This window comes from Accipiter gentilis, chromosome 31 (genome assembly GCF_929443795.1).
Source record: "Accipiter gentilis chromosome 31, bAccGen1.1, whole genome shotgun sequence".
Lineage (NCBI taxonomy): Eukaryota > Metazoa > Chordata > Aves > Accipitriformes > Accipitridae > Astur > Astur gentilis.
The window spans coordinates 8,368,990-8,393,838 of NC_064910.1; the positions used below are offsets into that span (position 1 = coordinate 8,368,990).

The window sequence follows — 24,849 nt, forward strand, 5'->3', positions numbered from 1 at the left end:
ATAGAGTCTGTGAACTGTATCTCTGCTGAACCGTATGCAGTACAAGAGAGAAGGTTGTGCGAACTTATTTGGATTTTTCTGTCATAAAACTTTTAATAGTATGTTTTCTGTTTGGATAGATTATATGCTATAAAAACTAAAAATAAAGGGTGCCAAGGTACTTTGGGGGGTTGTAGGCAAGCATGAGAGAGAGAATATTGATTTATTCTTCAAATGTGTTTATCTAATTTTGCTTTGAAACAAAAATACATCCATTTGGGAACATTTATGTTGAAGATTGTTCTGTAATTTCCGTATTAAAAAAAATCTTAGTGCAGCTCCATCTAGATTTTAACTGCAGAAATGCCTAGAACACAAAGATGAGATACTCTAAAAGCTGTATGGTGGCTCAGGCCCTTGTGAGAACTTACTCCTTGAAAGCGGTTAAAAAATAGGCTGTCTGAAACTGTGCTTTATTGTTGACTTTTTGCCCATGTTAACATGAGCAAACAAAGAAAAAGAATAAAAAAGTGCTGCTAAGCTGTTAACACCAAGCTATTTTTAGTGGGACATTTGAACATTGATCTGGTGTTTCTGAAAGGAGGCATTTTCACAGTGGTTGCGCATGTTCAGGTTGGGAACCTTCCTTTAAGCAAATCTGCTGTGATTTGTGATACGGTGATTTTTGGAGCTGTCCCAGGCAGCTGCCAAATATTCTCAAATGTTCAAAGTGGAGGTGTAGAGAAAAATGGCTGTGTGGAGGAAACTCCAGCTGTGTAAACCTACAGGCTTGGTATAGTGTCCTGGAAACATCTTGGATAGTGAGGTTTCCGCCACTTTGGTTGGGAGCTTCATTCCATAAACTTGGAGATCTCCACTTTGAAGTGTTGGGTTTGGTTTTTTGGGGTTTTTTGTTGTTGTTGTTATTCAGCTGGCACTCTCATCTTTGTTCATTCCATTCCATAAGGGAGCCAGTCTCCATTTAATAAACATGCCTGTTAATACAGACAGGTACCTTAGTCTTAAGTGAAGACTGTTAGTGCTATATGAACAAGGCCTGACTTCAGAAGCTAAACCTGTTTGAACCCAGGCACCACCTGTAATTTTTTTATGGGTGATGGAAAGGAAAGCAGCCACCGTAAGCTATGTTTTGTTGATTTTCCTTTTTAAAGGTCATCACTGTGCTTTAAGGTGTGGGGTAAAGATCTTGTCTTCAGTCTAGAGAGAGAGGAAACTTTTTCTAGCTAAATTGCCACAGAAACTAAAGGAAAACACTCCTGAAACATTTTCAATACCTCTATACCTTAAGTAACTGGGATTCCGTGTATTCTGTTTCTTTTAATGCATGAGCCCGGGTTAATACAGGAACTCTATGTTATTACTGTGAAGAAAATGAATAACCTTTAGGAAAGGAAAAAAATTAACACCTTCCACACAGAAATAAGGTAGCAGCGTTAGGACAGAAGACTGGTAAAAACCAAGTTGAAAGTGTGTCAAATTACTGATTAGAATATCATGGTAATAATCTGTTAGTAATGGGAATAGAGAAAAGATGATAAACAATCAGACCCCATTCTGTTTGGCTTAATACCATACTCTTCAGCAGAAGCCAATTTTTAATGTAATCCTCCTATCCACTGTTACTGGGAGAGGAGTTTCTTGCTTTCTAATTATGTGTATCTGTATATTAAAATAGTTTAGTTTGGTTCTCTGGATTTTTTTTTGTGATGTTCTTTGAACATTTTAGCAGAAGAGCTATGAGTATTTTCACATGCCAGTCTATAAAAGTTTAAGTTTAGCATAAAATTGCAGTTACTTATCAATATAAACGATTCTCATGTTTTCATTTTTAAAGAAAAAAAATGTTATTGCTGCTTTTGTTTGTTATTGCCTTATAGTTCATAGACTATATAAATAGAAACTAAGTAAAAAGAGAAATTAGAGTTTGGGGGGATTTTTAATCTCTTGAACAATAAGGTAGGAGATAATACAAAATATTCTAGGTTAACTGATGCACTCTCAAACAGATGAGTTCTTTGCTAGTTCAAGGGTGAGTTCTTTAACAGTATACTTAAATGGCTGTTAAAGAGAAATTCTGAAAGAATGTCTTTTGTAAACGTTTCATACATATGTAGCACTTTATTAATAGCTTGAAAGTTAGCATTTAATTTCTGCATTACAAACTTTAATATTTTCTGGTTTATTTCCCTGATACTTTTCTATGAATCGGCTTTGAAATCCATATACTATAACACAAAGAAAAGCCTTTTCTATTTTGGATTCATAAGTATGACAGATCAGCTTTGTTTTGTATGGTGCCTGTTGGTGCATTTTATCCTCAGACAAACAATGGGTTATATGTGTTAACCCATTTGCTTTGATGGGTTAAGTAATAAAGTCAAAAAACCCTGCCACACAGTCTTTTATTTCTTTGAGAAGAAAGTTGGGACAACAATGCTTTCAGATAGTATTTGATGCAGAAGGAGGAAAAATTGAAAGAAAAAGTTCTTGAGGACTGATTTTTCAAGAAGGCACAGCTGGGAGCAAAAGTGACTCGGGGAGCAGTGGTTATGGATCCCCATGGACAAAACGGATGCCCAGAGCATTGGGTATGAGTGGTCTCGAGTGACTGTATTTTACCATATATGTTTGTTGATATTTATTCAGCTTTATGGAGAAACGCACTTGTTGGTACTAGAGATTGTCTGTAATTGAGAACTTGGATATCTTGCTATACAGTGAAGGGAAGAGGCAAGCACAGGCAAGAAATTTCTCATTATTTTCCTTTCAAGTCTTAAAGTAAAAGCAGCTTGTAATTTCCCAGCGCAGCTCCAGTCATCTGGAGCTGCTCTTCTGGATCTTGTTTAAAAACTGTCTTTTTTCGCCTTCCCCAGGGGCACCAGTAAGTACTAATAAGTATTTGGCATCTGTTACAAAACATCTTTAATTAGACTAGACAGAATCAGTGTGCTAAATAGGAGCCTCGCAGAATAGCAAAGATCTCTTCCATGTCCAGCTGCATCCATCACTACAGAGGCGGCACTGGCATATTGTAACTTAATGTTTTGGCTTTGAAATAGTATAGCACAAGAGGAGTAAGATATCTTCTGTCCTGAGGTCAGTTTCCATATTAGTGATCAAAAAGGGAAGTATGAACATGAGAGCTGAAAAGATTGTGGTTGTAAAGGTGCCTGAAAAACAGATGCAGCAATTACCACATGATCACAGCTTTCCCAGAACTGAGGAGAAATTTGTAGTATATTTTTCAGTATTGACTCCTGCAGTCTGATTTGTAGTCTTGGCAGATTAAAGAGCCCTTTTATATGAAAGATCACATTAGGAAAATCCATTTGGATAAGTGTTTGCAAACTATTCTAACTCACACAGGAGTGAAGGGGGGGGTCACTGGGGAGGAAAACAGAATATGTTTTAACACTAGTTATTTGGATGCCACCGTTGTCCACTCCCAGGCAATGTAATTTTATCTACAGTTGTAAAAGGCAGATAGAGATGCAGTTTCATGACAACTGCTTTTATGACAGTTTAACTGCAAGCAAAACCGTCTCTGTGTAGCGGTCATGTTTTAGAAATGGAAATGTTAATAAATGTGTTAACTTTTGCATCTTCTACCTGACTGTGCAGTTAAACTTCTCTACCTTCTCACCCCCCTCTGGATCTCTGAAAACACTCATCCATTTATAAGATTGGAGTTTACAGTACCAATCATTTAAATCAGCTAAACTACTTGTGGGGCTTAGGTCATATAAAACCAGCAGAACTGTAGAGAACAGTGTTTTTGTGGCTCTCACAGTCTTTATTGTGAACCAAGGCTGCATAACTGAGGTTGTCTAGCACTTGGATAATTTCATAGCCAAGATAAGGATGTGATTTGGTAGCTTGTTGTGCATGGAGTTCTTAAAATCCGGGTCATATTACCACAGAGCCATCCCTTGGATGCTTAGCCACAGAGCTATTCAGAATGGAAGAGTTAACAAAGTGCTTGTTGAATGCACATTAATATCACTGTTTCTGCATCATCCTTTAGTAGCCTGAATTTTCATAGGGATTTAACACTGTTGTTGCTTCAGTATTAAAAGATCCATAGGGCTTGGGTTGAGTGCTAGCCTCCTGCATTTCAACCAGTGTTCCCTGGCTTCATTCCCCATAGGTAATGCCAAACTGATTTTTCCTAACTCACTTTTATTTGGGTTAGCAAATTGCTTGGATTTTTTGTAAGTGGATACCTCATTAAGAACTATTTGCCTTGTAGGGTTTCAGTTACAGTTTGTTTTTATTTTCTTTATTGAAAAAGATTACTTTTTTTTTTCTTAATTAGATGAAGAAGTTATTATTAGACTTTCCCTTTTCAGAACTGGAAAATGCCCAGGAAGGCTTTAGCTCACAGTTTCTGAATACAAATTTAGTTCTAAATTGAGACCAAACATGGAAAAATTTAGAATGTTAGGTGAATAATTTGTGTAGTTCTGAGCAGATGGAAACAATCTAAAATGAAAAAAAAGTTAGTGTTAACAATCATAGCTGTTTGGTTCTTACAGTGTTTAAGTCTGTGGTTTTAAATTGTCCATGAACTATGCAAATAAGTTGGTGGGAAGTGACTGAGGAAAGCAAGCCTACGATCAGTAGCTTTAAATTAGCTTGTAGCAAAGGATTCTACCACTGGAAAATTTTCAGGGAGTTTTCAAATCAGAAAAGATTGAAAACTATTGATATAAGAATTTCATAATGTCCCATTTAATTTTGTCATAGTTCTAGCTTGTTTCACCTCAAACAGTTAAAAAGTTTAGGTTTATGACATTTTCTATTTTAAAATAATTATTTGACAAAGATGCATTACACTGAGGTCTATGATTCACAGTGATATCACTGTGGGCAGATGATAATTTTGCGTTTGCAGTTTAAGCAAATAGATTGTGCTTGGAGCATAGATGTTATCCCAATGATCACAAACTGTCCTGACAATGTTACATCTAGTTCTCATTCTTGCATCTTTAGTCTATAAAAACTCTCTAAATGAAGCTGTAGAGATGAGATCTGCATGACCTTAAAAAGCTGGAAAGAGTAAAATTAGTGCTCCCAACTGTTGAAAAATTTCTCTCCTAAAACAGAGGATGACAACAGGATCTGCTGGTAAAAGTAAACAGTGAAGAATGGTACTAACTAAATTCCACATCTGTGCTGTTACACTCAAGATCTTTTTTTATGTGTGAGGGTGAAACACTCCTTATATCTAAAGGCAAGAAGTTGTTGTTATTGTAATTAAAGACTTTACAGGCTAATCCAGGAATCATTGCTTGTTCAGATCTAATAATTACAGGAAAAGAAAGAATGCTTCTGTACAGGGGAAAGTCTCAATAAATAACAATACAGTTAAAATCATTGAACACACAAAGTGTCTACCTCTTCATCCTGCTGTAATGCTCACCCTTCCCCTGCTGCTCTGGGTCTTATTGGTGGTTTCATTCTGGTGGTGAGGATGTGGAGGTGTTTCAGCAGTTGTCAGCATCTAAAGGACTTCAGATGCTGATGGGAGGAATATGATGTTCATGTTGATAGTTTCTTCTTCACTCTAGGATTCACTTGGGGTCATTTTTATGTTTGCTAACAAGTTTTTAAACTTGGGTCTTTCTTCATTGGTCTGCAGCTCCATGTTATATCCAAATTTAATATATGTGGTACCTTACATACATGTTAGATACTATTTCGTTATTCTGTTTATTACCCTAAAACCAGTTTTGTTCAGCCTCAAGTGTGCAGTTGTTTAAGTGACCATGGGTGAGCTGTCCATAGCCAGAGTATCTCAAAGTGTCTATTCTGTACCCTATCTCTTTTTATCCTGTGCTTGTATTCCTCTACATCCTGTGTGTCTCCACTTCTCAAGGCCTTTGCTATCTTACCAGGCCTGTATTTTTCTACACTATATATATCATTGTGTTAGAGTTGTAAAATGGTGATGGTACCATGCAAAGATAAAAGTAAAACCAAATTAGCCACAGACATCTGGGCAGTTGGAAAAATTGTTGTTACAACTAAGCCAAGTTTAATTGCCGGCTAAAACAAAAGTTGCAGGCAGGTCAAGAAAAGTTCAAACAAAGGAAACCCGAAAGGCCTAAGTCCTCAAGGTTTGGAAGCCCCCCGACAAGGCTTAATCCAGTCACTAGTGATGGCAATATAGTGTTACAGGCTAACAGTGCTGCAAGGTCCAAGGATGAAACACTGGTAACACATTAGCTGTCATGTTGCCACCAACCATTAAATAGGTCTGGGTGTGATGCCCAGCTCAGAAAGTTCCTAGGGTGCTTGTCAGCTGAATCTGCAGATGCCTCACAAAATACCAGTACTGTTCATTATACTGTTTTTCCTCAGCCTTTAGTGCTGGCTGCTATCAGAGAGGACTGTAGGCTTGATTAACCTTTTGCTCTGACCCAGTCTTTATATTCAGCTTTTGGTCCCGTGCTTTTGCCAGAAAGTAGTGCCTCTCTAGCAGAGACAGCAGTTGTAGGAATGTGTGCCCACACTGAGATGCAGTTCAGTATCTCAGTTTAACCTGTTGTTGAAAGTGGCTTTGATGAGATGGGGGGCTATAAAGTTGTGTGGCTGAAATGCAGGTACCTATTCTCATCTGGGCCAGAAGAGCAAGCTGTGGGCAGAAACATCATCACTGCTGCCTTGCCTTGGAGGTTTGACTACTGAGGTAGGCAGCATGCTTGTGAATTTCTGATAAGGTGTGGTGGGAGGCACCAGGAGTTAGCAGGAGAAGCCGGCATCACTGTCGCTTGCCTTCAGCATGCAAAAATTGAGAGTCACATATATCAGTCATGAGAGTGAGTTAGTCATGGACTTTAAGTAATTTGGGATGCATCCTTCACATTTTCAGGCTTTTCTGTATCCATGCAAAATTTCCTTTATAAAAAAGTGGGATTCAGATAAACATGGCCTGTAGTAACACACCAGTTTTACAAGGCATGTTAGTGCTTGGAGAATTGACAAAATTCTGACATTTAAGCTCATATTTTTGAGCACTGAGTGCTGCAAGGAACTTGGCACTAATATATGCCCTTTGTCCTTGCATAGTATTTATATCTTTTTATGATTGTTGCTACCATCCCTGCTGTAGTGGTTATTTTTTTAAATAAACTTTTGAAGCCCACTAAACTACATCAGTTTTAAAGATTGATCAGTACTAGTTGCTGAAAACAAACCAGTAGATTGTAGTTACAATTATTTGAAAGTTGTTTTTAAAAGCCCTGGACTCCAGAAATCCATGGCCATACCCTATAGGAGTCTTAATTTTATTCTCAATTTTGGACTGAAATGTTTATTACATCTGTTCTGTTAGTAGATGAGAGTGAAAGAAAAGAATGTTGTTATAGCAGAATAAAGTATTGCACAACACATACTACATCTACACAAGTATTTGCTACCTTCTTTGTCCGAACAGACCACTTTAATGTGTAATATGTTGGAGTGAGGAGACATGAACCTTCTAAGCAAGTACCTGCAACATTTTAATTTGTCCACGGGTGTTCATGTTTTCTCATTTTACACATTAAGCCAATCAGAGTAGTAGAAATACATTTAGTTACTCTTTCTAAACTATTTTATCTTTGTTTTTTCTTAGAGCTAGCATCATAATATCCACTACAATACATTTATTTTCTATAATAGCTCCTTTGTTTAATCACGCCTCAACAGAGAATGTAGCATTTCAGTAAGGCTGATAGTCAAATATGGGAAACCTCAGGGGAATTTTCACAAGTAGGGGACAGTTGTTGAAATATGATGTTCTAATAGAAAGCTGCTGATCTTACATTGGAGAATGATTTGTAATCAAGTTCATGGAAATATTTCAGTGAAATTTGGTCTGATTTCCTCTAATGAGGTCACTTCAAAGACATGCAAGCCACTTATGACCTATTTTTTTTTGTAGGTCACATAGTTTACTTATTGCAGTTTTGTGCTACTGATTTAGGCCTTTTAAATTCAGCAAATACGGCAAGTTTCAATATATTCCAGATATTTTTCCAGTATGTTTTAAAATGACCCATGTCTGTCAGTACATGTAATCTTCCCACGCAGTTGTGTTTCAGTAGCTCTGCTACAAGTTAAGAATCCGTTTCTTAAATGACATTGTCAGGTCCTATTAGCAACAGTTCAGTTTATACTTGATGTGGACTTTGCTTTTTCCAAGTGTGGTGAAATGTACCTTCCCTTAAAATCCAGGTACAGCTTATTCTGTGTTAATAACACATAAGCAAGTATGCTGGTCAGGAGAGTTAATTATGTTCCCGGTACAATTCCAGCTTTCTGTGAACTGGGCCTTGCTTCCATTTTCCTGTTTCTTTTTTCTTTCTTAAATTCTAGATGTATTGTCTATTGCTGATAACTCTTATCAGCACAGTCACTAAAATGAAACTATTGTTGCTGATATTTAAGTGTAGAAATGTTGGTTTCTCTGAAGTTACCATCATAACCTGTTTTTACTGAAGAACGTCAGTAGTGTCCGTCCTTGTGACCTGCAATGGGCAGATGGTGACATTCCAAGACCTCTGAAAATTTGCTTTTTAATGTTTTCTGGCTTTGTTGGGAAATGAAATTGTGGCTTCATTTTCTGAAAGAGAGGCGTCTGCAGCAGTTGCTTGCCTATAGCAGCAAAGCTTGGACAAATTACTGTATTTCAGACCCTGTCACTTCATTTCCCACTTCCCCTTCCCTTTGACCTTGATCACAATACAGCTGCCATAACCACGTTGTGAAGGGCAGGGACGATGTGTATGTGTATGTGTGTGCATGTGGGAGGAAGGTATGGGGCACAGGGAGGAACTGGGATAGCACAAGTGCATCCACCGACCCACAGTTCGCCTGCTGCATTGGGCAATGCAGACACAGGATAACACCATCCCTTTAGTCATCCCTGAGTCTCCTCTTGCTCCTTCCCAGTGCTTGTGCTCCTGAATCATTTTTGAATGTATAAACATTTTTGAGTATATAAAGGCTGCACTTTGCTCAAGGCCCACTCAAAAATAGGTTTATTTCTTCTTTCAGTGTCTGTCTTGAGGCATAGCTAGTAGCTGACAGGTGATAAGCATTACCTTTTGCTCCGTTTAGTCCTGAGTCCTACCACTTCTTGAGAAACAGCTCAGCAATCCATCCTTCCTCAAACCTCAAAGCTGTACTCCCTTTTGGCTGTCATCTCAGCTCACATCTGCCTTTTTCTGGCTGGTGGAGAACCCTGTGTAAACTCCATTGTTTCTCCTCACAACTTGGGCAAGAAAGCAAGCCACGTGTTGGGGGTCTTTGGCCCAGATCCTAGGAATCTGGACAGGGTTTTCTGGACAGGGTTTTCTGCATGTGTTTGAAGTCTTTGACAGGGCCACAAAGTGGGGTCTGTATGCTAAGTAGATTGTCAAGGAAAATGTTCTCAGAAACTGGCAAGACACTGAAGTAGCACCCCTGTCCCCTCTTACATCTTACAGGGTAATCTTACTGTTAACCCACAGGGTAGGGTTGGCATGAAAAAGGATTCCTTTCAGTGGGACAGCTGTCCCACTGAGGCGTTGAAATGGGAGCAGTGGTGGGAAGTGTAGACTGTTATTGGTCTGTGTGGAGTTGGATGCTTATGCTTCCAAACTGCCAGCATCCCACCATTTGTTTACATGACTCCAGAAAGGAATCCTGGAAGCAGCCTTGCAGTCAGCATCTTGGCCCACAGCAACCCTCTCTCCCATTGATTTAGAAAGATCAGAGTAAACAAACAAATAATTTTGTTTTCCAGGAAGAAGAAATGAAAGCAGCACAAAGGAATCAGATATCTGGAATCAAAAATGTATTACTTAATTTGAAAGGACATCCGGTATCGTGTCCATTAGGCATAGTCTAGGCATGAACTGTGTAAGAAAAAAAGATATATGAATCAGAAATACACTCATAAAACACAGTTCAGGAGTACAAAACAAATGCTGATGGAGAAATATGCATCAGCAGGTTTATATTAGTAGCATAAGACTCCAGTTTTGCTATGCTACCTAAATCCTGGTAATAACCTTTGTGGAATATTACTCCCACACTAACATTTATTTTAAATTTTCTAAATACTTGACATTGTTTTATTTCCTGAGTCAATTAGTTATGTCTTACTGAAAACACATATGTTACAGAAAGAATTCATGCATTTCTGATTTGTCCTCAGATGCTGCTATGCATTTTTAATTTATATAAACATTTTAAACAGTAAGCATAGGAATCACAGCAAGTCAGAGCAATGCCATGTAAAAATGAAGAGTGCTTGGGAGATTTTTTTGGTGTGCCTGTCACCTGATGGAGCATTATTTCCATGTGGGAAAATGTGGTGTCAGGAAAGTAAACACGTTTAGCCTGTGAACCTGGAGTGCAGTCCCATTGCGCAAGTGAGGCTCGATGGTTTCAGAGCAGAATGTGAGATCCCATCAAACACATAGAGAACAGTGCTAACAGTAGTCTGTGATTCCTGGGTTGTTTTGACCAGCGTACACTAATTTTAATTAGTGCTGTCTTAATCTGTGAACTGGATGAGTATTATAGGCAGATAGATCAGATAGTTCCCCAGACTTCTCGTTGTAATCTAAGCTTGACGAAAACATCTGATTACAGATGTAGTTTCAGTGCTTTTATCCCTCTGTGTCTTCTGTCGTCCCCCTTCTCATTGCCTGTATGTTGGAAGGTATTTTACTGCCATCCATCTGTAATCAACACCAATATGAATTCTTTAGCAAATGTTAAGATATATCTGGTTCATTTCCATTTCAGGTCATAAACTGCTGGTTGGGTTTTGGGTTTTTTCTGCCTTTGTTCCCCTACCCCACCCTTTCCTGCAGCAGGAGGAGCTCAGAGAGGGAGTTAAGCTCTTTTTTTCCAGTTAGAGTACCGCTGTTTTTGCATTGTGAGCATCATGGTTATGATGACAGACTGCTTTAAAGAGGCAGGCTTTAGGAGGGTGTCCAAAGGACCATCGAATTCAGAAATGTGTTTCCAGTCCAAACTCCTCAACAGAAGATATGTCCCCTGTTCTCATGGGCTTTTCCATGTCCATATAGGTAGTGTGACAACCCTATTCATGAGAAGTCATCCCATGCACAGGAAACTTCACCAAAATGTACCCAGCATCTTTCTTGTGAAGAGGGTAAATATTAATTTAGGGTAAAAACCATTTGTAAACAACAGGGAAGGCTGAGAGGCTTGGACTTCAAATTGCTCTTTAGCAAGACTCATCATTTTCCATGGCACTGTGCTGTGCTCAACTTGATAAAAGCTGTTCTGCAAAGTGAAACAGAGCTATGCTTTTTCCTTTTTAGCTAGCAAATCTGTGTGCTACAAATGTTTGCCTCCGCCTGTGGGTGTGCGTATTTTTGTGCTCATAGGAGTACTGAAGAAATAGAAGTATTGTGATGACAAGTGAAATTAAACCAGTATCTCATTAACAAGAATGCTAATTGTATTTCAGTTGTGAATATAGACAAATGGTCTTAATTTGCACAAAGAACTAAAGGGGCCTAAACTGCAATTTTCTATTAAAAGTACTCAAATATATTAAAGGGATAAAATTAGGTTTTTAGATTAATAGAGTTTGCTGAAGTTCATAGCGAGGAAGGATCAAGACAGTTTGTAATTTACAGATTTGTCTGTAAGTAAGTGGGAGAGGGTAGACAGGAGAGCAAAGAGAAAACAAGCTACTTTCTGCTGCTGAAATGGCCTTTTATCTAAATATCACGGAAAGGTTGCATTTGGGGATTTCCACGCTACACAAATACATTCATTGTATCTTGCAGTAGTTTATTTAATTTTCTTCTGAAAGATTTTTTCCTGTTCTTCCTGAGGTCACCCACTTGCTCAGAATCCTCAGGAGGCCTTCAGAGAGTGACAAGAAGACTCTTCAGGGCAAACTTATTTTTTTGTCCATGGTAATCAAGATTCTGGTCAGTGGGAGAGGGGGACATTGAACCAGCTTGAGAGGGAAACCTAGACTTAAGGAGTAGACTGAGAGGGGGGAAATAAAACTTCTTTGTGGAGCTGGCAGACTAGAACCTGCTGAGTACGTTTTTGGTGGGAAAGTAATTTTGGTGGGAGGCAAAAGTCCATATTGGATGCTGGCAGCACTTGCTTTCTTTTGCCTTCCCAAGGGGCATGGTAAGGGGGATGTCCTTGATATGGAGTGAGTGGAGTGAAACCCTGTTGTCAACCTGTGGATTTGCAGTAGGCATAGTCTGTGTTGCCGCCCGCATGAGTTTGGCTGGAAGGAAGAATCTGGCTCAAGGTGTCAAGCTCACGGCTCTGACTTTTCCTGTTGTGCTCTGTGTGAGATTCAGGACATTCAGTCTCTCATTAAATGAGACAGAAGAGTGAAGTGCTTGTGAAACTGTAAAAAGAAAAAGCTCTTAATCAGTGATAGTCTTAGCAGGCTTTTGCTGGGAGCTTCTGTCCTTTGAGCTGATGCTCTGCTCTTGGGCTGCCTCTGCAGCCATGAGTGATAGGGTTAATCCAGACCTTCACCTTGGACCCTGAAGCATGCTTAGTTAAAGTTTCTTGCATGTTGTTTGAAATAGCTGTTGGAGATGGGATGCTGGAATTGCTGGAAGATTGGTCTGGAGCCAAATCCTGGAGCCAAATCTTGAGCAAATCTTGTTTCACTACCAAGGTTTTTCATGGTTGGAACTAAAAAGTAAATAAATTAAAAAAAACCACACAACCCTGTATGCTAGTTATGCTAGAGATGGTGCTCTTACATGGAAGGCAACATAGTCATAACTTAGCATAGTCTGGCATTTCATCCTTTCCCTTATTTTGTCCATAATGATACAGTTAATAGGATGTTAGTTGGGAACCTGGCCATGTGGCAGATCCAAAATACTTACTGTTTTAGGCAGTATTAATTTCTACTTTTTTGTGTATTGCTAAAAAATTTTCAATCAGAGAAACTTTTTACTAAGATGTTATCTGAAGAATGCAGTTGGCTGAAGGATCCCTCTTGACGTTTCAAAATGGATTGTTCTAAGTACCCCACAACTACCTTTCCACTGCCTCTTGGAGATGATGGTAAACTTTTAGTAGGATTGCATCCCAATTTTTTTTAAAGCATTAAAGAAGCTGTCACATTCTCCCTTTCTCTATTATTCTCTTCATATAGATGTTTCAGTAACATTTAGCCTTCCACTGCTGTTACATTTTCTGCTTTGACATGTCTCTTTACCTGATCAAATGCCATAAGCCCAGAGCACTATGGCTGTAGAAAAGTATAGTCTCAAAGTAGATTTTGATTTAGTCTATAAATGGAGTAGCCTCTTTCTCCTGCATATTGGTGTATGAATTGGAAAATCCTGTTTCTTACAGTTGTGTAATGAGTGTCAAAAAAGTAGTTATTAGGGTGAAAGGTTTGATCTCACCTGACACATTTGTTTCAAGGGGTAGTTTGGTAGGAGTTTGTTTTTTGTTTTTTGGGGTTTTTTTGCAAGAAAGCAACAGACCAAAGCACTTTGCCAAAACAGTTGTGGAGATAAGGAGAATATTTGCTTGTTGTTGTACAAGCTAATCACCAAGGGATTGTTTTGGGGCTGAGGTGATCATCATTTTTGCTTGAGATCTTGCAGGCAGTAAGAGACCAAACGTCCAAAAGTTTCAAGCCCACAGATGTGAGGCCATGCAACTCAGCAGAGTGGCATTTGCTTCCCACAGCCAACTGCCAGGACTGAAGGTAGCAGGCCAGAAGTGGCATCTGATGAAGATCTTTTCTTCTGGTCATGTGCTTTGGTGCTAACAGAGCACCAAATAAATATTCACATAACAGAGGGGAGGCTTGTTCAGAAGCCTTTTCTGAACAGTGGAAATGACCATTACTGGTATTGGGGGTCAACAACAGCTTTTCATACTTCTGTTGAAGTCACAGATGAAAACTGGCATTGCAGCAAAACTTCATGAAGTGCAAAAGCTGCACATATTGCCAACATCCACTGTCTGCAGTATTGGTAAGGACAAAGCCAAAGGCTATGTGTAGATGCATCATGCCACCTTCAGGATAGGGTTTGCCTGGACATGAATTACACCAGCCCTTGGGATTGCTGGCTGCAGGAGTGGTACCAGCCTTTGGTACCATCTAAGGAAACTATCTGCTGTGTTAATACTACTTCTAATTTGGTAGGAATCCTACCTTCATTGATTTTTATCAAAAACTTGGTCATAAAGCTGTAATTATTGAAACAGTTGTAATTCAAGAGAGTGATCACAGCACCTGTCATTTGGGTATGTCAGGCAATGCAGTGAATACAGTGAAGTCATCCCTGCCTGAGCTAGCACAGCTGTGGGAGGGATCCAGTTTGCCCAGCTGCAGCATCAGGCCTAAGCTAGTCATCTAAATTCTTTCTATAATGAGAGGGGGGAGGGGGTTATCTTCCTAGGGTGATTCATCCCACCTACCTTGGAAAATGGTGACTCATTCTCTGGAACTGCCTGTGTCTCACCATTGATTATATAGAGAACCTGGGCAGTGAGTTGAGATCAGATACCTGCCTCCCATGCAGTTTAGGTGAGATAAAACCCTTTCCATAAGTGATAAGAGCTCATACCTATGTTCTTAAGCAGTCTTGGGTAATTGGTAGGGCTGGCAATTAAGTGAAAAAGCTCAGACTGGACTTTTCCATCCCTTTTATTGTAGTATGGCGTACATGGGCGGTCTTAAAAGGTATATCCCATTAATGTGAATTTACTTGAATGAGATGGTACCACTAACAAATACAAACCTTCAGTTAACCTGTAGTAGATTTAAAATAATTCACTGTTCCTGTATGCTTATTGCTAGCTGTTCATAGAAGCCCATCTCGCATAGTAATTTCACCCAGTCCTACATCCTGATCATTTGCAATTCTGTGTTTTGACACAGAATCTTTTCTCCTGACAGTGGTGGTTATAATTCTTCCAAACAGCAAAATTTTGAAAGTTTAACTATAGAAGAGCAAGTGTAGTAACAAATGCTGTTTCATACTCAACATATCATATACATTCCTTTTTCTTGATAGCATCAAGCCTTTCAGTAAACATGTTAACGTATGTTTCTTACAGCCATCCTACCCACTCACCAAATGCTGACCTGAAGTCAGTCCTTTTCAGCATAAGCTTATTTTTTTGTGCTCCTGCTCTGCCCAGCTATTGCTATGACTAGTGCTGGGTGAGGTCCAACAGAGGATCATGCTCTTTTTCTATTTTCAGTAAACTTTAATGTGAGAGCTAGTAATTAGATGTTAAATTTACAGTTAATCTCAGAATGGTACCTGCACATTGGTTGTGATTTATGCTGTATAAAAAGATTGATTATTCATGCTGATTATTTTGTTAATTTTTTAGATGTGGACTTAACTGATGTTATGATATGCCAAATCCGTCCACACATGAGGAAGAGAACCCTCTGTAAGTATGATCAGTGTAAGTAAATTAAAAATGTATCATTAGGTGAGAAACTAATATTGCAATTTAGTTGAAGAGTTGAGAACTTAGAGCACCTTGGAAAATTATTACACTCAGTAATATCTTAAGTAGAAATAGTTTCAAAACAAAGAAAAGACCTGACCCTGTTTTAATTTCTCAAGGATTGACTCTTTTTAAGGATGTCAGCAAGTACAGAGATTTTAGCTGAAAAACAGCTGGACTCTTTAACCTAACTGCTGTCTGACCTGTACCTATGTGAATTTGTTAGTTATTCTCTAAAAAGGTATTTGTAGGATTTGTGGGAAGGGCCTATGGCATCCTGTCTAAATCTCTACAAGCATATTTTGTAGGTATTCTGTTTCATTAGGCAGTTAGGTTTAATGGATTTACAAACCATTAAATGTCACATTACATAAAGAACAAACCAAGGAAAACCTATTGCTGAAAGAAGGGAAGAAAAAATAGGAGAATGGAAAGACTTGGAAACTGGCAAAGAATTTTGATGGAAGTTTTATTTGACCAAATCTTAGGACTTTCAGTGCTATTTAAGAAGGACTGGTGGTTCACTAGACACTTAACCACTGAAACATTAAAAAACAAAAAGGAAGAAGAAAAAAAAACAAAAAAACTTTTTTACTGTGAGTGATCAAGCATTGGAATAACTAGGTTGGCCAGAGAGGTTATGGCCAGAGAGGTCCATTCTTGTCCAAAACCAACTGGACACAGTCCTGAGCAACTTGCTGTAGGTGACCCTGCTTTTGAGCAGGGGGGTTGGATTAAATGAACTCCAGAGATTCCTTCCAACCTCAACTATTCTGTGATTCCATATGAATTGGAAAACTGCCTGCTTTAAATTTTGACTATCATAAATTATATTTATAGGCAGGGTGTTGTTTTGTATGCTGTCGCTGAGTTTTGAAGCTTTTGGGAATGGGATGTTCAGAGCTCTCAATTTCTGCTTCTTCCACTCAAGAATTCCCTTTTTTCCTATTTGGAATTGGCTTATGACATTATATTGTATAAACCTGAGTTGAATCACTAAGGCAAATTATTAGTTCTGAGTGGCAACAGTGTGCCCCATCTGGTGGGTACAGCCCAAATTCCTGCCTCCCTATAATGAGCTCCCCATTTTTAAATCTCATTCCTAAGCTTAGGTAGGTGGCCACGGTTGTGTTCAATTCAGTTGTCTTAAATGCTTAACTTGGATGTGAATTTTAGATCGCACATGAACCAGTGAAATCCTCCAGAGGGAGATGCTGACTAGTTAAATTCAGAGACTTAAGTTAGGCAAGTTGAATGTTCCTTTGGAGGCCTTGAGACAGTTTTAAAATGCCTATTTAAAACACAAGTAAAAGCTAGGTGCTTTATTTAATTAGAATGCCTCTTGCCCATTGTTAGGTCTGTCGGCCTAAGAGGAAAAAAAATATGCTCCCATTATGCAGCATGGTTCAAATGTTTTGTAGAATGAATGAGGGGCTGCTGTGAAGGTGTTAGTCACTGTATTACTACCTTTCAGGTTTATCAGATCTTACTCCTAATCTCACTTCCTAAATGAATGGAGTTTGTCATAATAGCATGAAATGAATACAAAAGTTCCATTACTGCAGTGCTAATGTGGCTGACGGAAGGAACATTCAAATTTATCAGCCAAACCAAAAGCACCACATTTAACAACAGAACCCAATTTTCTATAGACTGTATGTTTCTTTCCTACTGTAACATCTCACTTTGTAGGCAATGTGAGGGGAAGAACTGTCATGGATATCTGTAGTCCGATAAAGTGTAGGGTGAAGGAAAGAAAAGCACAGACGCCGCCATGTGCCCCATCAGCAGGGATCCCATTTTGCTTTTTCTTTCCATCACCATCCCAGAATTTCAGCCTCACTCTGGCCTAGTAGGTTTTATTTATAGTTTTCAATATCCCTTTCTCATAGCAGTAGAGCCTGGAATGACACAGTGTGCTGACACTAACAACATTTCCTGCCCTTTTGTTCTGCATTCTGCTGACCCTGTTGTCCCTTTGTCCTTATCCCTTGTCCTACCTCTGCAGAGACCCCATCTGATGAATTTACTTGTGCTCCCCAGGGATTATGAAAACCAGGAAACTTCATTAAGGATGGTTTAATAACTTAGACAAAGGAGAAGAGCAGCTGGTCTGTTAACGAGTCTCAACCCCCATTCTCTGACAGAAGAGCCTTTCTTGCATGTGCTACAGTCTTCAACAATTTGCAGTAAAATGCTACAGATGTACGGTTCATGCAAATTGAGTTACTGTGCATTGGATCTAACTTGAGCATTTTATTTTAATTACCTGAGGCAATTTTATGGCAGTAGGTTTACTGCTGTTAAAAAGAACAGTAGCTGACAGTGGCTTAAAATTTTGGTGTATGTTTTTGCTCTCTTTCTTGCTTAGCGTGGTAGTGTTAGAGGAATAGCAATTGGAGACAACCTGCTGCACTCTGCTACTCTGTAAGACAAACATCAGTAAAGCCAAGCAGCAAGAAAAGAAGGGTTCTTCATGACAAAATGACAGCAAGAGAACACAGTCCCCGCCATGGTGCAAAATCCCGCACTGTGCAACGGGCCTCCACCATTGATGTCACCTCTGACATGCTAGGCCTTTCTCTAGCAGGTAAGTACCTTCATGTCAACTATTGCTCTGTTGGTCCTTTCAGAATCTACCTCGTACTAATGTTGTTTTTTTCTTTTAATTGCTAGAAGATTTACATGTGTCTAGTTATCTGGAGGGAATGAGATAAAAGAATTATACTAAAAAATTAAAAAATCTTAAACTTACCATTTTTAAAATAGACAAAAAATTAAAATTGGAGAGGGAAGAAAAAAAAGAAACTAGATGTTGTACAGTTCTATTTATCATTCAAAAATAAGCAGCAAGGGGAGGAAAAAAAACAAAAGAATGTCAAGGTCTAGAAAGAATCTTGGCAACCTCCTTGTTTGACATTGTATAAAATTTTCAAGAGAGTTTCGGGAGCTGAGAATTATCTCCCTCATCTTTTATGGTGAGTAAATTAGGAATGTAACCCCCAGAGGCTTTCTTTGATTAGCGAGAGAGACAGGTACTTTCAAACTTCTCCCTATTTACTGATCATAGATGAGATGCATCCAGTTTAATAATTTGGAGTTCATAGTGGCTCAGACACTAAGCGGCTTTAATCCTGTTGTTTTCTACTGAGATTGCACATTTTATATTCCCATATTCCATATAACCTTGCATAGTTTTACATATTTTAACATGTTTTATAAAATGAGATCATCTTAGGTTTTTCAAATAATTTTTAGGTACCAAAGATTAGCTAATAAATATTTTAAATACCAGTCATGGCTTATTGAATTAAATATACTAATTTTTTTCTGTAAATTTAATTTCTTTCTCTGTATGACTGCAACTTCAGGAAGGGTTTCACATGACAGCAATGTTTGGCTAATCTTGTGTTAATTCTTCTGATTTACAGGAAACATTCAGGATCCAGATGAGCCGATTTTAGAGTTTAGCTTAGGTAGGCTTAGTGATTTTCATGCTAATTTTGATGATAAATGCTACTGAGTTTGTGTGCGGTTTTTTAATTGTTGATTTTGAAGTGCCTTTCATATCGTAAGGATTGAAACTTTGCTTTGATTTTTACAGAGATGTGGTACAGTTTTCTTGCTGCCTGTACAGTATCTTTTGATAAGCAGCCAGTAGTTTGATTTTGTGATGTTTTTAAAAGTCTGTAATTAAAACATCTGTCCTGTAAAATTTTAAATGTTTATTATGTGAATGTTATTTTTAAATGTTTATTTTGTTTATGTGAAGATACAGTGAAACTGTCTTCAGTCTCACTATATCAGCAGTTCAGGTCTTCAAACAAACTGAAGATTTGCTGAAAACACCATTTTAGGACAGAATATTTTCTAAGAGTTACCAGCTATTACACATACCTTCTTTCCTGTGATCTTTGCTGTCAAGTGATAATGTGAAATGGAGGCGACCTAATTTCTGGGATAGTTAAATTTGGACAAGAAGCCTGTGACCTCACTTGAAGAATAAGTGAAAAATATTTTCTTAATGAAAATTCAGTTCACAGTTTTAACTGCAGCATGGTTTTCTTGGCTTAATAGTGGACTAATGTTTGGAAGGTTATGTTCTTTAACAGTATGTTTAAAATGAAAAATTAGAAAATTTTCTCAGATGTATGTAATTTTGTTATGAATAATGATCTTAAACACTCCTTAGAGCTGAATAAGTTACTTTATATGTTTTCAGATAAATTAAAAATATCTAGAACTGCAAAGCTGTTTAGTGTACATTTGAACATTTTGCTTGCCCAGGTGAATTTCAGAATTAACTTTCTGCATCTAGCTGAAGCAGAGGTGGAGCACACTGTAGTTATCTGTATCTAGCTAAATAGAATTTGGCTCTGAAGTTTAGTGTAAATGTGTAGAGTCATTCACTGAAATTTTTTATAGTTGTTTCCTACTCACCATAGTCCCTTCCCAGCAGTTAAACTCACAGTAACATTTTAGAGGAAATAAACTACTGTCCTTTTACAATTACAAGCTAGTTCTCCTCATAGTAGTGCTGCTTGATCAACATTCAAGCACTTCTATTGGTTCTCCATGGCAAAATGCCATTTGGTAATGGGCTTAATGGAGCGTGACTTCAAATCAAATGCAGCCACGCTCATGAGATTCCCAGAGGAAAACCTATGCATGTATGCTCTTTTAATGAGCTGTGCTAGGGGGGTGGATAGGCAGGTGTTAAAAGAGAACATGTTTAAATTACAGCTCTACAGCTTGGATCCAAACTGATCTGGTTGCATGTTTACTGTTTGCATGCACAAAGGGGAGTGATGTCTGCCTCTATAGTGTGGCGATAGAATGAACATTCGGCCCTTCATGGCTTGCTTTCTGTGGGTATATAATATGCTTTTGTAAAAATGTAGAGTCTTACAGCAACATAAAAAAGATCCTGAATCTAAATTTATTTATCTATTGCATACCTAAAGCTTGCAGTGAGCTGCTAACTCCATCGCTAGATCGAAAACCAAATAGTTTTGTAGCAGTGAGTGTAACTACACCACCTCAGGCATTCTGGACGAAGCATGCACAGACAGAGATTATTGAGGTAAGTGGTGAGGTACTCCTGGATTAGATATAAAATTGAAGCTAACACAGGAAGCATTTCTTCCTAACAAATACCAACTTGCATTAATTTTTCCCTTTTTGTTTGTGATTACAGGGAACAAGTAATCCTATCTTTCTAAGCAGCATTGCCTTTTTCCAAGACTCTCTTATCAATCAAATGACACAAATCAAACTCTCTGTGTATGACGTCAAAGATAGATCTCAGGGAACAGTAAGTTTTCTTTATTCTGTTGCCTGTCCAGTCAGTGTGGAGCAAGGAAATGAGAGGCAAGGAGATAAAACTAGTAACTTCTGTGGAAGAAAGCAAAAGGGTAGCGGCATTGATCCTAGAGAAAGCAAGATGGGTAAGGGAAGGAGGGCAAATGCCATGAGATGGACTTGGCAGAGTGAGGAGCATTGCCAGTTTTCGCAAATAAAGCTTGTCTGCAGCAAGTTTGGGAACCACTGATTTAAATTAAGAGGTTCTGTCACTTGTTCTCTTACATTGTGGACCTCTTTACTGAACTAGACAATGAATAGGATTCAACACCCCTAACTGAGGCCTCTAACCTGTGCCAAAATATTGGGTCTGTTGGGCCCATAATGAAACAGTCCTTTTGGACAGGACTGCTAAATCCCAGAAATTACCCTGCCCTGATACCTTAGTGATTTTGTTCAGGGGTAGCATTTGTTCCCTTACTGGAAAAGTTCAAGTGCCAGCCCTCCCATGTAACTAGTTGGATCTGTGGGCAGCTCAGGCCATTTATTCTCAGACTGTTGCCCAAAATATGGTTTCAGGCCCCACATGTCGCTTTTCCATGGCTTCCTCGGGGGCAGCAGAGCTGTCCATCTCCATACAGTGCTTCATGGGGAGGCTCTGGGGGAAAAGGAATGCCTCCAGAGGAGGTAAGTTTGTCAGGACGAGCCAAGTTTGGGTCAGGGAGGGACTATGAACTGTTGACTTAGTCTGAGCCCTGTTCAGTCATTGCTTTCAGTGTTCCTGTATTGCTGGGCCTAAGCCTGTATATCTTGAGGTGCCTCCACTCAAATCCTAGAGAAAGGAAAATGCTTATTGTCCTGCAGCAGGAAAAGGATTTTTGATAAATTACCAGATTTATTAAATTTTAAAGCATTTTAATTAGTTACGTATGGGCATATATAATTATATTTTTCTTCTCAGACTTTTGTGCATAGTAATTGTATTTTGGGCTTTAGTGCTGTGGACAAAGCCTTTGTTCGTTGTAAAAGTAAATAATTACAATTCTGGTACTCGTATTCTTTCAGATGTATTTGTTGGGTTCTGGGATGTTCACTGTAAAAGAACTTCTTCAGGAGAAGAATCACAGGTTGCACTTAACACTAAGGTTTGTAATATTCTCCTCCATTTAGGAATTAATGCTTAATTCTTGAAAGCATGCTTAAGATGCGATGAAAACTGTCTGTGAAATGTGATGAAAACCTTTTGGTTGGTTGGTTGGTTTTTTAGTTCCAGGCCTCTATTAAGGAAAAACTATTTTATGTTGCATGGTAATTAAAACATGTGAACAAGACCTTTCCAACACGGTGAATAATATTACACATTGGTTCTAGTTCTACAAGTCAGGAAAGTATTGTCAAGACCAATTCCATTTTTGTGCATTTCAACCTATCTCCTCAGTGTATGTGTCTGTGGAGAGTGGCAAAATAAAGTATTTTTAACCATGCTGATGTATAAAGAGGCTGTGATGGGGAGAATGAAACCCACTGAAACAAGGGGTTATCTTACCTGTTTGGAATACCTTGATTTAGATAAATCTAGGCCCTATTTACTGTTTCAACACCTACCTGTTGCTAAATTGTGTATTTGTTGCTAAATAGTGTATTTATCAATATAATGCACGAGGAATAGGAGGAGTCGCATTACAGCGACATTGATTGTTGTAATTTTCTAGTTTAATTCATATTGGGAACTTTTGTGGAAGGAACATGATCCAGGAGGGAATGAAAGAGGGTGTGAGTCTAATACCAATCCTTAAGGTAGTAGTTCTAATCATAGGAATCAAACCACACTCTTGAAAGCCAGCGTGGGATGGAGTTAAGTAGTGGGTTGAGGAAGAATGAAGAAAGCAAAGTGAGATTAAGGAAGGAGAGCTCTGATGTGTAAATGCACACTGTAGTAGTATTGTGTTGAAAGTAGGACAGGCATCCCTGTCAGAGAAGGCAAGGGGAAGTCACTTGAAGGGGGGAAGCATAATCAGAGAGACTGAGGAAGGTGATGTTGGTAGTATCCGCATAATCAGCACTAGAAACAGTGACTGTGATAAACTTGCAGAAATTTCTTAGCCCAGACACAACTAATAAAACATGGGCAAAGCTTGTCATGCTAAGAGAAGAGACGGGTAAGGTTTTTGGCTTTTCCACAATGTGTTGTAAAGAAAAAATTGACATGATTTAACAGGGACAAGCAGATGAGCGAAATGAGTCAGAAAAGGCACCAGAAGTATGACGTTGATGGTGGGTAAAATAGTCTAATTTATCAGACTGTGAAGATGAGGGTGCTTTGAGGGAGATGAAAAAGGGCAGGAGTGTGGCAGCAGGAGTTTCATGGTTGTCTGTTAGACATGGTTATTCTGTTAGGTTTATTCTTTCATGACTAAGTTGAAAATGGACGTTATTAAACTCTCTTGTGTTGATACCAAGTATATTCTGATTATGAAAGTGTGTGAATACATGCATGTCTTCTCATTGTCACATTACCCCTCGGATGTATAAGCTGGATGCTGAGCGGTGTCTGTAAACAAGCTGCATGATTTGAATACTTAAACCTTTTCTTGTAGTCATCTTGTGTGCTTATTTCTTTTGCCTCCACAGTATTGTTTGTTCTGTAGCCTTTTTTGTCTTAGTTGTCCAAGCATTTTTTACATGTAAACAACAATCTTAAAATACCATTTAGAATCTGTCTTAAAATACTAACATAAAGTCTCTGCCGGAATTACTGTGTCATGGGTGAGACAGAATAAATGACAGCCATGGTGGATTACTGTTGTGTATTTAAAACCCAGCAAGATTAGAGCTTTTACGCCACTTGATTCTCTGACTCAGTCCCTCACTTCCCCCTCTCAGTCATGTGTTCACACAGTGTCAGCCTCTCTCCCCAGCAGGGAGGTGGCTGCTGGTCTGGGAAGGTGGGACAGAAAGTGGTATCAGTTTGTGCTGTGCAGCTGCCCAGCTGTTGGTGACCTGTCTCAGCGGTTACTGGCTGGGTCCCTGGCGGTCCCTGGCATTTGTTTCCACACAACTCCCTGATCTCCAGGATCTTCCTCCACCTCGAGGATCTTTCCTCCATTGAGAATCTTCACCTTCTTCTTCCCTAGACCACTTCTTTTCAGGATCCTTCTTTTTAGCATCAGCTTTTCTTTCTGGAATGTCAGGCCCACAGTTTTCCTAATCTAAATAGTCTATCTGCAGAAGCACAAGATGTGATCAGCCTCCTAACTGGTGGCCTTGACTGACTTCTTTATTAAGTGGAAGATTTGGGATGTGCTACTTCTGTTTAGTCCACGTATTATCAAAATTTACCGGTTGCAACTGTACCAGTTGCAGCCAGCAGGTAGCAGGCTTCTGATAAAGAGTTTGAAAGTTCCGTTTCAGACATTCACATGCACAGGCACACACACACACACGTGTGCATGTACATCCAATTATCTGCTCCATGTTAATGTTCACAATTTAAGCTGCTTTTGCCTACAACAGGCTAATTGTAAAATCTGAACTCTTTCTGGCTTTACAGAAGTATTGAAACACATGCATGGTTTTAGTTTGTCTTGAGTTAGGAGGTCTGTACAGCATCCCTGCAGAATGATGAGAGCATTTTCCTGTTGGAATAATGCATTATAAAAATACGTAAAATGAAGTTGAAAAGCTTCCTATTTTAAGTGTTCATTAAGTTTGAAGATTAATAGCCTTTTATAAGTGTTCCCTTGTTGATAAACAGGTCCACCTCCAAAAAAATCTCAACGCAGAGTGTTTGTTGCAGGTCGGCTGAAAGTGACCGTGTAGGTAACATTACAGTTATTGGATGGCAAATGGAGGAAAAAACTGACCAAAGGCCTCCAGTGACAAGGTCACCTGATACAATTAATGGAAGGGTGAGTATGAGCATTCTGTCAAATTCAGAAAAATGCAGTTTTATTGCCAGCATTGAAATGAGCTAGGTTGACATCTGCTGTCAACTTTCCTGTCCATCTAGATATTTAGTAGTGCTTTACAATTTCAAAATACTGTAAAGAGCAGCCTAATGAT

General features: G+C 38.8%; 1 protein-coding gene across 26 annotated transcripts in view; it reads left to right on the plus strand.

The window, feature by feature from the left end:
* Positions 1-24,849, plus strand: part of INPP4A (inositol polyphosphate-4-phosphatase type I A) — a 128,813-nt gene that overhangs the window by 58,284 nt on the left and 45,680 nt on the right. For 15 of the 26 annotated variants that reach the window (XM_049834418.1, XM_049834423.1, XM_049834421.1 and 12 more), the window contains 7 exons: positions 15,364-15,426; positions 17,858-18,076; positions 18,918-18,962; positions 20,451-20,569; positions 20,684-20,800; positions 21,853-21,932; positions 24,542-24,695. In XM_049834418.1, the coding sequence (XP_049690375.1) occupies positions 17,971-18,076; positions 18,918-18,962; positions 20,451-20,569; positions 20,684-20,800; positions 21,853-21,932; positions 24,542-24,695 (621 nt within the window). In that variant the 5' untranslated portion in view covers positions 15,364-15,426; positions 17,858-17,970. The remainder of the gene's footprint in view (positions 1-15,363; positions 15,427-17,857; positions 18,077-18,917; positions 18,963-20,450; positions 20,570-20,683; positions 20,801-21,852; positions 21,933-24,541; positions 24,696-24,849) is intronic. The other 11 variants (XM_049834439.1, XM_049834433.1, XM_049834441.1 and 8 more) reach the window with 2 other exon arrangements.